Below are 17,747 nucleotides of genomic sequence, written 5' to 3'. Positions count from 1 at the left end.
CTCAATTCCCCACCCATAAAACTGCGCACTCCCTTTATAACCGAATAGGGCGTCGCGTGTTTTGTTGGGGACGTTGGCACAGCCTGGGGTTACGATGTCTCCTGCCACGATGGCCAGGACCAGGTGACACCCACCTGTACCCACTGACCCCGGCACACATTAGGGGTTCAGCTCTTGCGCTGCGGCCTAGCCCGCGCCTCACCCCACCACCCTGGGGGCCGCTCTTCTCATTGGCCGAAGACATTCCCCCTGAGTTCTCATTGGCTGCCGCACTTTTCCCTCCTCCCCGAGCCCCGGCCGCGCGCAGCGAGCAGCGGGGTAAGCTGCTCCAAGTCCCAGCGTTGGAGGAGAGGATCTGCTCCCCATTGCAAGAGGCGCGGAGCTCAGGGGCGAAGAAACGCCGAGCGCGCAGTTTTCACTGGGGTCGGTGTTCCTGCTTGGGAACTCTCGTAGAGTCTTGCCGGCAAATGGGCGCTTAAGGAAGGAGAGCGGGGAAATGGACTGCTATTTGCGTCGCCTCAAACAGGAGCTGGTAAGAGCGCGAGCTGTCGCTGGGGGCAAGGAGGGCTTCTCCGCTCTGATGGGTACCTGGCCCTTGCCTGGGTCCGGGGAGTCAGGACGTGCCCAGGCGCGTGCCAGGGCAATCAAGGCCAGACAGGAGATGAGGGGTCGAGGACTGGCAGGCAGAAGGTAGGGCCTGTCTTCAGAGGAAAGGGCCACAAGAAAACTTATGGGAAAGATTTGCGATGAGACAAGAAGTGACTGAGAGCAACCGACCAGGTTAAAATGTGACATGGGGAGAAAAAACAAGGGAGAAAAGCGGATACTGCTAGTTGGGCAGACGGAGTGAGTGAGGCTCTGGCGCCGCCGACCCCGAAGGCGCGGGAGCGACAGGCCCAGGCAGCTGAACGCCAGCGCCTAGGTGCTAGGGCTGCGCTGTGCCTGGAGCACTCGGACAGGCGGGGACGGGAGGGTGCGCCAGCCGGATCCCCGCCCCGGGTAGGAGGTCACCTGGGACCGGGGAGCTGACGCCGCCCCGGGCCCCTAACTCTGCCTGGCTTGGCAGAGCTGGCGCGGCTGCGGGGGTAGGCTTGGCCGGCTGTCTGCCTGGGCTTGTCTGCCAGCAGGGAGGGGGCTGGCAGCTGTAATGATGGGGGAGGGCCTGCAAGGGAGGAGGGGCGCCGCCTGGCAGATAGCGAGCGGGAGTTGCCCGGGCCCCGCCAGATGTCAGGTCTGGGCTTGGGGAGTGTGCAGGGAGCGTGCGGAGACTCGGGGTGCTGGGGCTGGGAGAAGTAGCTTAGTCTGGAGGGGCGGGGGGTGAATCACCCAACTAGGGGCGTTGATTGCTAAAGCTATGTTAGGGAGGCCAGGTTGATTCTCAGTGACTTCACCTACCACCCACTCCCACCCCCTCCGCCACACATACCTTCTACTTTTATTATTCCTTCAACCACCAGAATTCAGGCATTTACACCCAGAATGCCCTGCCCTTCACTTCTTCTAGCAGGCTCCCTGTGGTGTCTTTGCTTGGACCTCTGTGTGTCTCTTTTAGTCTGTCTCTTTTGGTGTTGACTCTTTTGTCTTATTTTGCTCCCCTCCTCTTCTTACTGTTCAGAGCCAGGGGCACCCAGGTGCACAATGGCAGACCTGTATCCAAAAAATGCCAGCTTATGGCTCTCCAGATTTCCTGACAACCTTCCCACTTCTGCCTACAAAGGGCTAAGTCTTCCTGCTTGGGAGGGAACTTGGCAGTGTATTAAGAACAGCCTTGGTGGTGGTGGTGGCAGCGATGGTTTGGGGGGGGAGGAGTGTCAGGGGAATTGAACTTGAAGGAGCAGGTGTTCTCATTGATACTTCCTGACCAAGTTGCCCTGACACTCTTTCTGCCTGCCTTCTCAGATTGATGATCTTTTTTTGTGCTGACACTCAGATGTGAAAGTTACTAGCCCAGAGGAGAGTATTCATTCTGATCTTGTGAACCTATAGTAGTTCCCTCAATAGTTTAATGCACATTACTACCAGTTTAGGAGGGTGGTCCCAGCCCACACATACACAATTCTCATATTCCCTATTCATATGTCCAGAACCAGAAAGGGAGGTCAAGATCATCACAGATAATGTCTGAGGTCCAAGGCCCATGCCAAGAAAAGAATCTAATAGAATCCTCTTTGTGCTTGGAATCAGAGACTATACCACCCACACCAGGATCTGCCTTAATGGAGGGTTTGTGGGTGTTCCTGGCATGGGCTTGAATTTTAAAATCCTACTGATTTGCATATTTTCCAGCACCCTAGGTGGGAGGTGGTGAGGGGAGGAAGACAGTCTGTGGATGCCAGGAGAATTAAAAAAAAAAAAAAGACACTGAACTGAGCCGAACTCCAGATCTTGATTTGCACCCTCTCCTGCCAAGGCCTTGAGCCCCCAGCGCCTGGGAGAAGGAAGGGGAGAGGCTGAAGTCACCCAGCTCCCCATCAGCTTTTATTTGGCCCTTTGTCTGAGCAGCTCCAGCCTTTGACTCTCTTGGAAAGGAAGCCAAATTCCTGGCCTGGGGCCCAGAATGACACTCAGATGGGAGAGCTCTGCACCCCACCCCCCATGGTGCTCCACCCCTCCCTGATGCCAGCCTGCTTGTAAAGGAGACAGAGTGACAAGGCACAGATACTTGAGTCTCACTCCCTGACATCTCAGTTTAAGTAGCAAGGGTCAAATCTTAGTGCCTCAGTATCACCAATGGGAAAAACTGGGAGCTGAGTTAGTCCAAGGTCAGCCCTTTGGCTGCCTTCTTCTAAGGTCTGGAGGGACTGATTCCATGCAGCTTGACTGTGGCTAGGTTAGGGACTTATTGGCTGCAATGGGGTGGGAAATGCATAAGTTGACTTACATCACAAGCTGGAAACTTTTGCCCTGCAGATGGGTCACCCAAGGGAGGCTCTCCCTTGCCTCCCAGGAGGACTGTGTATTGCCTGGATCTCCCCAGTTGGTTTGTGACCAGGAATGTCCTCTTGCAGTAAAACTGTTCAACTTCCACATTCATTTATTTCACTAATTATTTCACTCCAAGATCATAAGTCCTGGAGACACTGTGGGATAAACCTGCTGCAAAAAGAAACATTAACCGGGCATGACATTATCTTTTTCTAGTAGATTCTGTGCTCCCCTCCTACATCTTGGCCCTATCTTTGCCCCAGAAAATCTAGATAATACAATCTAGATTTTCAGTAGCACAAATTTCCAATTCACTGAAGCAGAAAATTTGCATTGTAACAAGTGAGCACTGGGGGTGGGGGGCTGAGAATTCAGGGATCCTGGCTCAATTAAGTTGATGGCTAGAGAACTGGCCCTTCCTCCCTGCCTGGAAGGGGGGGGGGTCAAGTTTCAGGGATGAAATGTGCCTGGAGAAGTAGTAGCAGCTGACACACTTCTTCATTAAGATGAAGGAATTGGGGCTGCAAAGACCCAGCAGGGAGCACATCTCTTCCCCCTTCCAGCCGCCAAAGAGGGGCCCTGCCTGAGCACAAGGCCTTGGGACCAGCTGTTCCTTACACATAGCTCCCAGTGGACTTCCAACAAATGGGGGAGATGCAGACACACAGAGGAAGCAAATGTAAGCTGCTCACAGGGCATTCCTGTGAGTTCATATCAATGTGGAACAAACAGAATGCATAAAGGCTGAATGATCAGGCCAGGCTGGAAAAGGCTACCTAGAGGAGGGGGAGGTTGGAGGAGGCCATCTTCTGGAATGTCCATCCTGGTTGAGACATGGGGAAGCAGCAGAGGGACTTCTTTCAGGTGAGAAAGTCCTCCTAGGGCACCCTCCTTTCCCCAGAAGGCAATTCTTTAGTCGCTAGTGGCTACAAGCTCAGAAGTTTCTGGTGTAAGGCTAAGGACCAGGACCTAAAGGCAATATGAGGAGAAAAGAAGGGAAGGGAGGAGTTACAGTAGGAGAAGCTTTCAGTTTTTGGAACAAAAGAGCAAATTTCCCGAAGTTGTTGGAAAAGGATCTCATTTTGCAGTGTGCTTGATCTTTAAAGATAGGGATAAGAGGACTTTTGGACCAGTTAGACTGGGGTTAGTTGGAAGAACATGGAGCATAGGATTTGGAGTCAGGCCAACTTGAACTCAAATCCTGACTCTGTGTGACCATGGAACATTACTTAACTCTCTGAACTTTAGTCTTCTTATCTTTAAAATGGGCTTTTAAAAATACCTACCTTGGGCTGGGGTTTTGGCTGAGTGGTAAAGTACTTGCCTGGCATGTGTGAGGCCCTGGGTTTGATCCTCAGCACTGCATATAAATAGATAGATAGATAGATAGATAGATAGATAGATAGATAGATAGATAGACAGATAGATAAGCAAGCAAACAAACAAATAAAATAAAGGTCCATTGACAATTTAAAAAAAAGATTAAAAAAAAACTACCTTGTACAGCTACTATGAAGATTAAATAGCAGTATAAGTAAAGTACTTCCCCAGCTGTATGCCCTCAGCACATAGCACAGAACCCTATGTGTTGCAGGCACTTGGTAAACTCTTGATGTTGGGTTGATCAGACTGGTTTGAGTTAGAGACATTCACAGAACATTTTTATTGAGCTTGTATACATTTCAGGCACTAACCAGGCACTAATGTTATGATTACAAATATAAACAGATCCTGTCTTCAGACAACCTGCAATTTAATAGAAAAGATAATACCATATGCTGATGTTAACCTGGATATACCAGGCATATCATGTGTTGTTATTTAATTGCTAAAGCTGTATTTTCATTATTCCTATTTTTAAAATGAGAAAATAGACATGAGGAGGCTAAGTGACTTGTCCAGAGCTGATAAGTATTGCAGTTGGATTCATACCTGGTCGGGCTGACTGCAGAGCTTACATTCCTAGCCCACAACACATATATGCACATCTCTAGTGCAGGTACAGGAGGGTCCATGCCATTTAAGGGGCACTGTGCTCTAAGAAGGGAGAAGTGACCTCCAACTGAGAGATCAGGGACAGTTTCCTGTCATGGGAGAGGCAGCATGTGAGCCACACTTGGAGGGATGGATAGAGATGGGCACAGGAGAAATACAACATTCCAGGCAGACAGTGAGACAGACAGAAGGTGCAGAGGCAGAAGTAGCGTGGATGTGCCAGCTTGGCTGGAACAAAAGGCGCATGCAAAGAAGGAGTAGGCAACAGGATTGAAAGAAACTTGACCATTATGCTATGGAGTCTGACCTTTTCTATGTGCACTGGAGGTTGGCATGGCCAGAGATATGTCCTAGGACCTAGAGGTGGTATGGAGTAGAGGGTAGGGAGGGCAGAAAATGAGGCAGGAGGGTGAATGAGGATGTTAATATAAGAGTCCAGGCAAGCGGGCGCGATGGCAGGCACCTGTAATCCCAGTGACTTGGGAGGCTGAGGCAGGAGGAGTGCAAGTTCAAAGCCAGCCTCAGGAAGTTAGCAAGGCCCTGTCTTTAAATATAACATAAAAAATGACTGGGGATATGTCTCAGTGGTTAAGCATCTCAAAACAAAACAAAAGCCCTGGGTATGAAGGCCTGAAATAGGAAGGAGGAAATCTCACAGGCTGCAGGGGAGAGGAGCTAAGCTGGTCAGAGGGAGAAGGCTTGCTGAGACTGAGAGGCAAGCCCTGGAGGAGGCAACTTGGGCCCTTCTCTCCATCTGTCTGCCTCTTGCCTGAGCATGTGACTCCCAGGAGATGGTTCAGTTGGGAAAGAGGGCTCATCATTTCACATCCCGCACTTCCTCCTTTCTTTACTCTCCTCCCTCCTGCAGCTCTTGGCACAGTTTCCATGTTACCTTCCTGTTGAGATTCCCAGCCAAGAGCCAAGAAGGTCCCTATTCACTGAGCTGGAGAATGGGCCACTTGGCAAAAATGGGGCTTTTCCCATTTCCGGCCCTGAGCCTCCTCCTAGCTTCCCCAGCGGCTGAAAGGATCTGTGTGGGGATCTTGTGAGTAATGGGGGTGGGGAAGTGAGGCAGGGCATACTGCCAGGTTCATGGGCAAAGCCGAGCCTGTGTCAAAGGATTCCGGCTGAGCTGGGAGAGGGCGTGAGATGGATGGATGGAGGGCACAGCTGCAGGATCAGTCAGGGGCCCAGGGCAGGGCTTGGGAAGGGAGCCGAGGATGCTGGCATCTCTTCTTCCATCCCCACTCCTCCCACACCACAAAGCGCCCAGAGAGTGCCAAGAGGGAGGGTGCTGTCTACCGACAGCTGACCCTAGACTCCCGCTCTGGGCTCAGAATAGTGGGATCTGACTTCCTAAAATGGCGTCTTCTCCTTCAGCCCCAGGCAGGCAGTTCCTCTTTCCTCTTTGGGTGACCCAAGGAAGAGGAGCCTTCAGTGGGAAGGAAGTGAACTGGTGCCGCAGTCTGGCTGGGCACAACTAACCGAGCCGCCACGAAGCACTTGTAGGTTCAAAAACAGCAACTCTTTATTGCCGAACTCCACCAGCACTCCACACACGCTCCCCAGGAACGCTCTCACCCTTTCCACCTCTTACCCCTTCCACCAGGCTCAGCTTGCACACTCCCTGGGAACCCAGGAGAACTCCAGGGGAACTCCAAAGTAGCCCAAGGCAGCAAGAGCTGCCCTATTGCCGGACAGTAAAGGTCAAATATACAATTGAATACACAGCTTAACATAACCATCATCATCTCAGTGGCTCGCTGGTGTCACCTCTCATCATCCTGACTCAGCTGTGGCCCTCAACAAACTGGGTCTTGGAGTACCTCGGGGGATGGTTTCATGCTCTTCTTCCTCCTCTGGAGGCAACTGTCCTTTGCGCTTCCTGCAGACTAGCCTGGGTTCTTCTCACACGTATTCCGTGAGGCCCACTGGACAGGGATTCTGATGGCATGAAAGTTCATTGGCCCAGAGGAAGTGTTTGGACTTGGGGCCTCAGTCCTCAGGACTTCAAGTTTAGAACAGTGTTTTCCCTGGGGGTGATCAAGACGGCATATATATTTGTGGCTAGGATCTGTTGATGGCGAGTCACACATTTTATGTAACTTCCATTATAAATACATTTATTTGCATAAGTAGACTTAAATAAATTTTTAAATAGGAGTCTGGATCATGTAGAGATATGGTGAAAATAATGAAGAGGGCCTGGCAAAGAATATTGGGGCAACACCGAGGGAGATGATCTGAGAGACTCCCTAGTTTCCTAGTCCATCCAGGGGGGAGGCGACCTCCACCTGCCTAGCCAGCCTCCTGGCCAAAGGAGCTCAGGCAATACAGAGGAAAAAGGGCCTGTGCCATACACATGGAAGGGGTTATCATTCACAGATTCAGGACTGAAACACAAAAGCTTGGTGAATTTGCCCAAAGAAGCTGGTCAGCTAGGGACAGATCACCAGACTGCAGTGGGGGCTCTCACCAAACCAGGACAGGGCAGCAGCCATGCAGCTCTAACACAGAGCCAGCCAGGGGCTGGTGTAAACCACTCCCAGAGAGACGAAGGTTTGATGGGCAGAAAATGTTTAGGACGAAACTGAGTCCCAGAAGATTTGGGGCTGGGAAATGGTGAGGACTGATGCAGAGGCAAGGGTGGGGGTGAGACCACCTTTTAGGGCGTTTTTCAGAAGGGATTCCCATGGTTTTCACTGGGATCTGCTTATTAAGGGCTTTGCATCTGATGGTGGATAGTGCTCTCTCTGTCTTTCTCTCTCTCTCTCTCTCTCTCTCTCTCTCTCTCTCTATCTATCTATCTCTGTGTGTGTCTAGGGATGAGACTAAGGAAGTGGCGTTAGATCACTTTCCATTCAAACAAATCAGGACCAATCAGACTTCTCCAGCTGACCCCTGAGAGCACGTTGGTATGATCTGGTCCCTGTCCTGAGGAACAATAGAAGGCACTGAGACTGGGAGCCCAGAGAGGAACTCAGCAGCCTCCAGCCTATTCATTCCTGGGTCTCCCGAGCTGGCTCCACTCCTTCGTTCCCCACACCACATGCTGCCTTTTCTCCCTCTTCCATCTGAGGCAAGAGAAGCCCTGGGACCCAAGAAGGTCCCACGCTCTGGGTGAAGAGAGCAGCTTGGCCTCTGGCTCTTCCTCTGTGGGTGACGTCATCCCCTTGGGGTTGGTGGGAAAGGCTATCCTGCTGGCTCCCCTCGTGGTCAAGACCCAGCAGATGCTCCTGCTCCCACTGCCCTGGCCTCCCTGTTTCCCACACTCACTTCCTCCTTCTGTTCTCATCCCTCTCACAGCTGCCTTCTTGACGGTCAGTGCTGCACCCCGCCTGTGGCCCGGCTCACTGAGGTCAGCACGAGAGTGGGCAGGAGGATGCTGAGGCTTCCCTCCACTCCCACCCCCATCCCCCCACGTGGGGCAGGGCTGGGAGGGGAAGGGACAGGACAAGAGATTTGTTTCCACTTAATGAGACCAGATATGATGGATGGAATCCTCCCATTACCTTGTGTTGGGTTTCACTGAGGAAGAAGTGTTCTGCAAGTACAGGAAGTCTTAACACCCATTGTTCCTCTGATGCTTTATGTGTGTCATGCAGAGATACCCATGACCTCATTGAATTTGCACAATAGCTGTACAAGGCAGGAATTTCTTCCCATTTAAAAAAAATATTTATTTTTCGTTATAACAATATCTTTATTTTTTATTTCCATGCAGTGCTGAGGATCGAACCCTGTGCCATGCATGGTAGGCAGGCGCTCTACCTCTGAGCCACAACCCCAGCCCTTCCATTTTAAAGATGGAGAAACTGAAAACAGAATTTTAATAACCTGCCCAAACGACACAGCTACTATGTGTCAGAACCAGGATTTGAACCCCGTTCCTTTGGTCTCCAGAACCCAAGATCTTAACTAATAGAGAATATTATTTTCCATACAGGCACAATTTCAGCCCTTGTTTACTTAAATGGGGCCTCTGTTTTTATGGACAGCCCTGAATTCATGCATACCCACATACCCACACATTCGTTCTCACTGGAAAACTGCACAAAATGTCAGCATTATTTCTTATGGATTTTTCCACCCTGGAAGAGACTGAATGGGGTCATTTCATTCCTCCCACTGCCTCTGACCTGGACTGTGTTTTGCCTTCTGGAAGGAAGCCTGCCAGCTCAGACTCCTTGCCGCTTGGTGAAATGAAACCTTGGGCAACGGCTCTCTCTCCCTGAGTGGCAGTTGACTGTCTGAAGGATGCAAGCAGTTTGGAGGGTGATCTGGGGAAGCCAGTGGTACTCAACATACGGTTTGTGAGTATGCAGCAAGTGCCAGGAGCCAGCTAGGTTCCAGGGTCACATAACGATGTGTAGGTCTTAGTCTTCCCTCAAGCAATAGATGCTCAATAACTATTTCATGAGCAACTGAGGATTTAAACTTATGGAGGACATAGGATCAGTGCTTCAGTAGCAGGTCTTGAGGTAAGAGCTTCTTAAGGTCACAAAGAGGCACTCACAGGAGCCTGCTGCGTATTCTTAAGGGGCAGGGATTTGCCTGAGTTTGAAAATCCTGCTGTGGGTCTTGACAGCAGGACCAAATTGGATTTGAGTCTTTGGGCCATGATAAGCCACCAAGTCAGTGATGGGAGGTCAGGAAGACCTGGCCAGGTCCTGGTCCTCTGGTGGCTGGGAGGCCTTCTCCAAGGCTTCTGCAGATTTCCAGGGCATAGAAGGGAAGCTTTGAACCATCTGGGGACTTCAAATAGTGCATGATTAAGTTGGACAGGAGCAGGGTGGTTGAAAGGAGAAGCTAAAAATGACTGAGGTTCCAGGCAGGGGTGACAGGAACATGGGTTAGAGAGTGGGGAGGGGTAGGGAAGTCAGAGGGAGAAGCAGTTGCCAGGAAAGAACCATGCTTAGTTTGGGGCTTAGCGCCTCCTCCTGCTGTACTCTGGTTCTTCCCAGATGCAGCTGAGTGCCTCTGAAAGGAAGGTAGAAGCAAAGAGGTCAGGGCAAGGTCCACTAATAGCAAGCACACACCATGGGCTCTGTGTCTCTGGTTGCTGCTGTCTAAATGGCATGTCCTCACCCAAGCAAATCCCTGGGGGCCCTGGGTCCTCAAACCACTGTTTCTAGCCCTGTTTTAGGAAGGTACACAAAGTGTGGGCAATTCCCACACCCCAGCGAAACTCTCCTTGACCTCTGAGGAAGCCAGTCCTCCACTATCCCTTAGTTCTGGATCCTCCCTCCCCAGCAAGGCCAGGTTGGCAGGAACAGCTTCTACCCAGAAGCCTCAGGTCAGCTGCCAGCCCAGCCCAGCCCTGCAGAGCCTCTCTGCCTGCCCTTCCACCCCCACCCCCACCCCCTGGGCTTAGCTCTGAGCATTAAGACAAGACTGGAAGGTAAGATGATCCCTGGGTCTCTGGGGGGCTTCAGAAACAGATGGTCAACGTACTAGAGGCCTGATGTTTGTAACTTGATCAGGATCTGGGGCGGGAGCTGGCAGGACCCAGGCAGCTTGGGCCCAGGGGCTGGGAATCTTGTGAATGTTATCAGCTGGAGCCTCTCCCCCACAACCTTCAAATGCAGCCCTTACCCAAGGCAATCTCTCAGCCTGTCCGGATGGTACCTGGGACTCCAGCCTAAGAATCCACAGAAGAGCTGGAAGAACTAACTCAGGATCCCCATTCTGGCTTGGCCAGGGCAGCGGAGCCTATTGGGCTGAGAAGGCAGGAAGAGCACTTGAGCCAAGTCTGAGGGCAGCTGAAATAGGACAGGTGTTTGGGAGGGAGAGCTGGGCCAGGGTTCCCAGCAAACAGGAATCTCCTGGCCTCTTAACCTCTCTCCTGACCAGTTGGATGTAAAGAGCAATTCAAGAAACCTGGGTCTACCCCTTATCTTAATGTCCCTTATCAATTCCTCTCCATAGCCCTATAGAGGACAGAGCAGCCTTAAAGCCCAGCTCCACTGCCCATCCATCTGCAGGGGTTTAGTAGTCAAGACTACAGCATTTGGGGTGAGACAGTTCTGGGTTTGAGTCCCAGCTCTGTGAGCTGTGTGCACTACAGTTTATTCATTCACTAAAGCAAGATCAGTAAGAGCAACCTCACAGGGTTCATGTAAGTAAGATTAAATGAGATGATGCCATTTCAATTACACAGTAAATGCCCACAAGTTGATATTGTGACCATCAGCACCCAGGAAGAAAAGGACACAAGCACAAAAGAGGACAAGGATGGCTCCCACAACTTTGTGCACCCTTAAAGTGATCTTAGCTCTATCTCTCACTATCTAATCTTGGGCACGTTACTTATGTGCCTCGGTTTCCTCACCTGTCAGAGGGGAACAATAATGGTCACTACCTCACAGGGTAGCTGGAGAGATTAAATAAATTAATTTATATATATGTGTGTGTGTGTGTGTGTGTGTGTGTGTGTATGTGTGTGAGATATAAGGTTGGGGGCACACCCATATCTATTCATATGCATAAGCACACACATACAGATGGCCCTTGGTTTAACAATTTTTGAACTTAACCATAGTGTGAAAGGGTGCCCATAAAATCATTTTCTTTGTCACTTATGTGTTTAGCACATTACATGATATTCAGTACTTTATTATAAAATAGGCTTTGTGTTAGATGGTTTTTCCCAACTGTGGGCCGATGTAAGTGTTCTAAATACGTTTAAGGTAGGCAAGGCTAAGCTGTGATGTTTGGTAGGTTAGGTGTCTTAATGCATTTCAAGTTACAATGGGTCATCTGGTCACAACCCCATCATAAGCAGAGGAGTATCTGTATAGCTTTTAGGACAACTGCATCCCTTAGTTATTTCATTGCCATGTATCTCAGTTCCCTTATCTAGCCTTAGCACTGTTAAAAGTCCTCCTCTTTCAGCACAGCGTGGCACTGTTCTAGGCTGTAGAGGTGGGGTCAGTGGCAGGCTGGGATGATCCTGGAGAGTGTGTTTGGCGGGTGGCTGGTTCAGGGCCGTGCCGGGCAGTCCTCCCTGCTTCTCCCATGCTCACTGGCCCCGTGCTTTCCCTCTCCCCTGCAGATGTCCATGAAGGAGGTGGGTGATGGCTTACAGGATCAGATGAACTGCATGATGGGTGCTCTGCAAGAACTGAAACTCCTGCAGGTGCAGACAGCATTGGAACAGTTGGAGATCTCTGGAGGGGATCCTGTCCCAGGCTTCCCAGAAAGCCCCCCGCCCCAGTCCAAGCACCTTCACTGGGAGGGTGGCAGGGGTCCTCCCAGACCTGGATCCTGCTCCCCATCCAGCCAACCTTCTCCCGGCAGCAGCACCAAATTTCCATACCATAGGAGTATCTGCGTTAGGGATCTCGCCCCCTTGCCCAGGACTCAGCTGCCCAAGCACCAAAGCTGTGCCCAGCAGGGGCCAGAGCAAGTGGAACCAGATGACTGGACCTCCACACTGATGTCGCGGGGCAGAAATCGGCAGCCTCTGGTGTTAGGGGACAATGTGTTTGCAGACCTGGTGGGCAACTGGCTCGACCTGCCGGAACTGGAGAAGGTCGGGGAGAAGGATGAGCCGGAGAGGGAAGAAGAGCACAAAGGAGACAAAGGCCGGCCTCGGGAGCTGGGCCACAAATTTGCCCTCACCGCAAACATCTTTAGGAAGTTTTTGCGCAGTGTGAGGCCCGATCGTGACCGGCTGCTGAAGGAGAAGCCAGGCTGGGTGACACCCATGGTCTCCGAGTCGAGAGCAGGACGTTCTCAGAAGGTCAAGAAGCGGAGCCACTCCAAGAGCTCTGGACGTTTCTTCTTCCCGAGTACAGGGGAGTCCAGACAAGGGGAGACTCCCCCGACCAGTAGCCCCAAGGCCACGGATCCCTCTCCCACGGGCTTTGATATTAACACGGCTGTTTGGGTCTGAACAGCAGAGACCAAAAATTGGCTGAACCTAAAAGGTTGGGCCCCTAGGGAGGAGGGCGGGAGGGTGGTAAGGCCTTCAGAAGCCCAAATCCAAGTTCCTTTCCCCCAGAAAGGAGGGGAGAAGCCAGAGTTCTCAGGCAGAGCCGACCAGAATGCGGCTGGGAGAGGCTGTCCCAGGGCTGGCTGGTGGAGGAGGTGAGTTCCTGGAGAGAATGTGGGTGTGTGTGTGTGTGGGGTCAGTTCAGGGGTTGGAGATGACAGTTGGGGAGGAGCAGGGGAGGAGACCAGAACGTCCCTCTGACATTCCTCCACTGCCCTCAAAGACCTCAGTGGAACATTTTGCATGGAAAAGCTCACTGGGGCCGCAGGTGCCACAGAGACCCCCAATAAAGACCTGTCTTTGGTGCCCCCAACTTTACATCTGTCTGCTCCCCCGGCTTGGCATTGCCAGAGGCAGAGATTGGGGGTCAGAGAAGAGGAAGGCAAATCCCCAGGCTAGCATTCCTGTTCCATGGACTTCAGCCCATACCTGCATCCGGGTATATGGGCTGAAGGAGGGCGGTGGATGAGGTGTGCCTTCCCTTAAGCCCAGGGAAGCAATGAGGGGACATGCCACTGTGGACTGGACGCCCTTGGACATCAAGCTCTCTAGTCCCTGGTGCTCACAGGCAGGCAGGCATTTTCCGGTGGAGAAGGCAGCCCACACGGGGGCTACCTCCCGTTCCAGAACACGGTTGGGAGGTGAGCAGCCGGGCCACCGTGAGCTGGATTCACACACTGGCCCCTAACAGCGGTCTGTCGCCCACACCAACAGCCAGCCTCCTGCGTTTGACTCTTGGGGCAGAAGAGGTAAATTCACCAGAGAAGCGAGGGCAAGCCCTGGAGAAATTTCCCCTCATTTAAAAAATTCTTAGTCCCACCTGAGGCCCCTTAGCTTCGGGCCCACCAGGGCCCTGGGTCTCCCTGCTCACACCCCAGAGTGAAGTTAACTGGAGAGTGAGGGTTCCAGACCGCGGTGCAGGGCTTTCTGAAAGCTGCTGAGGTTAAGTGGCCCTCCCACCCGGGCAGGAACTCCTGCTGGCCGCAGAGGACAACGTGGGTCCCTGTCTGGGCCGTGAGTCCCTCTCTGGGCTGAGCACACCCAGGAGGGAGAGCCCTCGTTCCCCTCTCCCTCTCCCCAAGGACCCACAGCTCAGCCTGATGGGGTGTGACAGCTGCAATTAGAGGCAAGACGCATTCCCGCCCTCAGAGCATTAAGAGCAAATTGGAGAAGAAAAATAACAAGAAAGGCTCTACTGCCAGCAGCCTGGAGCCCCAGGGGGCGGAGATGGAGGGAGGGGCAGGGGCTCTGCAGTCGTGATTAAGGTCACCCTCAAGTGCCATTCAAATGGTAGATGGTTAGTTTTGGTGGGGTGAGCTATACGAGGACAGAGAGGCACTTGTTTTGAGCCGGCCTGTTTACCAGGCAGTGTGCACATCTCTTTCAAGCTTTGAGTCACCCTAGAAAGAATGATCTTCCAGGTACAGCAATGAGGCTCCTAGTGAGATCATGCAAACTGCCCCGATCAGGCTGCTAGCAAAGGAAATGAACCAGAAATTGAACCAGAGGGTTATTTGGCTCCCAAACCCCTGTTCTTTCCGCTCTACACCTTCGTCTGCAGTTTGCCAACAGAGCTCCCACTTTCTGGGGGGCAGAGCCCACGCATCCTGTTGTCTCCCCAATAAAATCTGACGTTTCTCTGTGAAGGGAGGTTGGCTGTGGCTGCCTTTGGTACTGGTGGTTGATGTGTGTGTGGGGACAATGTGCACTGATTTGCTGATTCCTGAAAGGAGGGCCACCCAGCAAATTATTCAGGATGACACCAGCTCTGAGTCTGGTCTGATTCCATAGGAAACCAAGCCACCTCTTGGCTCTTCACCTGTGACTCTTCTGTTTTCATGGGCTAGTCATAGTAGTTGAGATCAACTGAGCAAAACTTGATGAATTCCACCCAGTGCCAGCTAGGAACCCAGAACAGCACGATGAAAAGGGCCCAGTGCTGACCTCCAGGGGATCCAGTGGAAAAGGAAGAGGCCAACTCCACCATCAATGAGCAGAATAGATTCAAAGGACTGAAGACTCATTTTAACTTGGGCCAGAACAAAGCAACTAGGAAGTGACATCTGCTCCCAACATAATCCACAGGTGCCAGGCACCTTGGCCTTTGTGCTATTTCCTTTTCACTACGTGCTGGATAGGAGTGCTGTTACTCTTATTTTACACGGATAGGCTCAGAGAAGTTAAACAACTCGTCAAGATCACACAGCAGAAAAGCAGAGCTGGGATTCTAACAGTTCCCATTTACTTCCAATCTTGTGCCTTTTACCTTACCCCCCAAACTGTTCCAGAGGTAAATCAAGAACAAAACCTGTCCTCCCCACATGTAATGAATGGCCTGCCAACTGTGCGGTGGAGGAATTCTGCCTGGGTCTTGATGTCATGCCCCACCCACTTTCATGCTTTGCTAATCAAAGATTATGGTGATTCATTAACCCACCTATAATTTTTACTTTTCTGTCACCTTCTGGGCTCCTGCTGCGACAATGATGAGAGTTGTTTTGCTGAGGCCAAGTGAAGAAATGAATGGGACTAATCCTAGGGCCTAAGCGATGCTGGGGATCATAGGGACCCTGGACGGGGTGGACGGAGCGGAGATGGTGAAAGCCAGCAGAGAGAAACTGACAGCTTGATTCTGCCTCTGGGGCTCATTTTGTGGTTAATTAGGACATGCAAATGAACTGGAAGCTCATTTAATACCCTCCCTGGCACACAGCCCCACCCCACACCTGGCCCACTTCCCTGGCAGGTACAGGGGCTCCACTGGCCCAGGCATCTGCTCAGGGCTCCACCTGCTTCATGTGGCCCCGTGGCCAGAACCTGTCCATGTTTTCTAACCTTAGTGGAACGAAAAGGTCCTTGCTGGGACTGGTGGGACCTGCTCCTTCTAATCTTTCTCTCCCTGAGGCACTTCCTCTGAACCTCTCCCCTCAGGGTGATCTCTGAACCCAAACTAAGGGACGCCTGGTTCACTTGTGCCCCGTAGGTAGTGAGCCGTCTATCCTCACCACACCCAGCTACTCCCCAGAGGCTTGGGGAAGGGGCTCTTTGTCTTTTCCAAGCCACGCCAGCGTTTCCTGCAGGGCCCAAGGAAAAAGCAAGACCGTAGTCTGTCTCCAGCTTCTCCAAAGCCGCTGTCAATCTGCCTTAGGTGACCTCCCCACCCAGGCATTTAAGGCACCTGTACCAGCACCATGGTATGAGCCCTGGATTTGGAGTCAGAGAGATCCGTTTCTGTCACTGTGCACTTGAACACGTTGCTTGACTTCTCTGAGCCTGGTTTTCCTTATCCGTGGAACAGGGGGAAGGCAGGACTGCGGTGGGGTTTAGAGGACACGATGCACCTAGGGGTCACACTCACTGCCTGGAACACCGAAACTCCACCAGTACTGCACTGCCCATTCCCTAGGGCAGCACTGAGCATGTGACCGACCCAAGGCGACATCAAAATAAAGAGTTTTCTCTGAGCCTTGGTCTCTGTTAAAAAAATGTCTACCGACTCTCATGGCCTCACGGGATTGTGGCAAGGACTGGAGAAGGCCCAGGTGTGGACACGTTTTCGTACACGGTAGAAATATCACCCAGGTGGGCTATGACTCGCTAGTGGCACATGGGTACTGTCCTGGGGAGGAATGGTGTATGGGGCGCTGGGGTGCAGCAGCCAAGTCGGGGAGAAGGTGTTGGAGGACACGGCTGCCTGAGGCTTGACTTACCTATGGACACCGAACCGCCCCTATAGCCTGCTGTCCCTCATTGTCAACCTGGGACCTCAGTTGGCAGGGGGAGAGCACAATGAGTCAAGTTCTAATGGTTTCCAGGAGAGTCCAGCCCCCAGTCTGCTCTCTGCTCCCCAGGCCGCAGGTGCTGTGGCTGCGCTCCTGAGTCCTCTTCCCTCCTCTGTGAAGCCTGCCCCTCAGGAGAGGCTTGAGGCTCTGATGTGCTGGAAAGGCCTGGGCCACGACCCCACACTGCAGTCATCCCCCTAGGACTCCTGATAGGGTGTCTCCTGCCTTACTCTCCCGCTCTGTGCGACCCTTAGAGGGGGAGGCAACCTCTCTCCCAGATTCCCTGATTTTGACAGGACTGACTTCCTGCCATTCCCCAGAGACTCTCCCTCCCATCAGTCCTGACAGGTTCCTCCACTCACCACCTCCAAGCCCCCCCCCCCCATATAGACCCACAACTTCAGGAACACGTGGGTGTGGCCAGCCTCACAGTGCAGGCAGCCTTCCCTATGTCCCCACAACAGACTTAAATCCGTGTCCCCTACTGGAGTTCCTCTTTCTTCCCTGAACTCTCCCAATGCTGCTCAGAGCACTCCTGTGTTCCTGGGGCCCCTGAGGACCATGCCTCTGAACAGAGTTAGGGCAATAATAACCCGATGACGGGTTATTACAATGACAATCACTTTATGCTTTCCTCTCCCTGCATCTCGCTCAGGCCTGGGTATATATAGGTCACAGGATCACTAACTGGATGAGGTTCTGGGTCCAATCCCTGGCTGCCACTGCACGGAAGACATCTATTCTCACTACACCCTTCTGGCAATGTCCCTCGAGACCCTGGCCCCTGACCAGGGATGTGGAAACCAATGCCAAATACCATCTTCCACGGGCTGCCACCTCTGCTCTCGTGGGGTCCCAACCTGCTGCTTCCTGCTCTGAGTCCACCCCAATCTAAGACTTCCCTGCAAACCAGGGAAGCTGTCCTCATCCTCTGCCTTGCTCTCCCTCTGACCCACGGGCCCCTTCCTCACCTCCCCAACAGGAGGCTATGGCCTGCAGCTGCCAGGAAGTGCTGCTCAGGGTCCAAAAGGATGCAGAGTGCAGGATCT

General features: G+C 52.3%; 1 protein-coding gene across 4 annotated transcripts; it reads left to right on the top strand.

Moving 5' to 3' along the window:
- Positions 1–286: 286 nt before the first annotated feature.
- Inka2 (inka box actin regulator 2) lies at positions 287–16,380 on the top strand. 4 transcript variants are annotated; one of them, XM_078027003.1, is made up of 3 exons: positions 287–532; positions 8,227–8,278; positions 11,975–16,380. In XM_078027003.1, exon 3 carries the CDS (start codon positions 11,975–11,977, stop codon positions 12,815–12,817), a length of 843 nt encoding a protein of 280 aa, XP_077883129.1. In that variant the 5' UTR covers positions 287–532; positions 8,227–8,278; the 3' UTR covers positions 12,818–16,380. The 4 variants fall into 4 exon arrangements, with proteins under 4 accessions (XP_077883129.1, XP_005337676.1, XP_077883128.1 ...); XM_005337619.5 differs by lacking the exon at positions 8,227–8,278 and having other exon boundaries at positions 289–532; XM_078027002.1 differs by lacking the exons at positions 287–532; positions 8,227–8,278 and adding an exon at positions 8,307–9,233.
- Positions 16,381–17,747: the final 1,367 nt, after the last annotated feature.

Source organism: Ictidomys tridecemlineatus, chromosome 11, assembly GCF_052094955.1.
Source record: "Ictidomys tridecemlineatus isolate mIctTri1 chromosome 11, mIctTri1.hap1, whole genome shotgun sequence".
NCBI lineage: Eukaryota > Metazoa > Chordata > Mammalia > Rodentia > Sciuridae > Ictidomys > Ictidomys tridecemlineatus.
The sequence above is the reverse complement of the archived record's forward strand: the minus strand, read 5'-3'. Positions and strand labels throughout refer to the sequence as shown.

Excerpts from the sequence above, each read along its gene's own strand:
- Inka2 (XM_005337619.5), top strand. The coding sequence starts at position 497 with ATGGACTGCTATTTGCGTCGCCTCAAACAGGAGCTG. Across the intron at positions 533-11,974 it reads GTCGCCTCAAACAGGAGCTG|ATGTCCATGAAGGAGGTGGG; the intron begins GTAAGAGCGCGA and ends TCTCCCCTGCAG.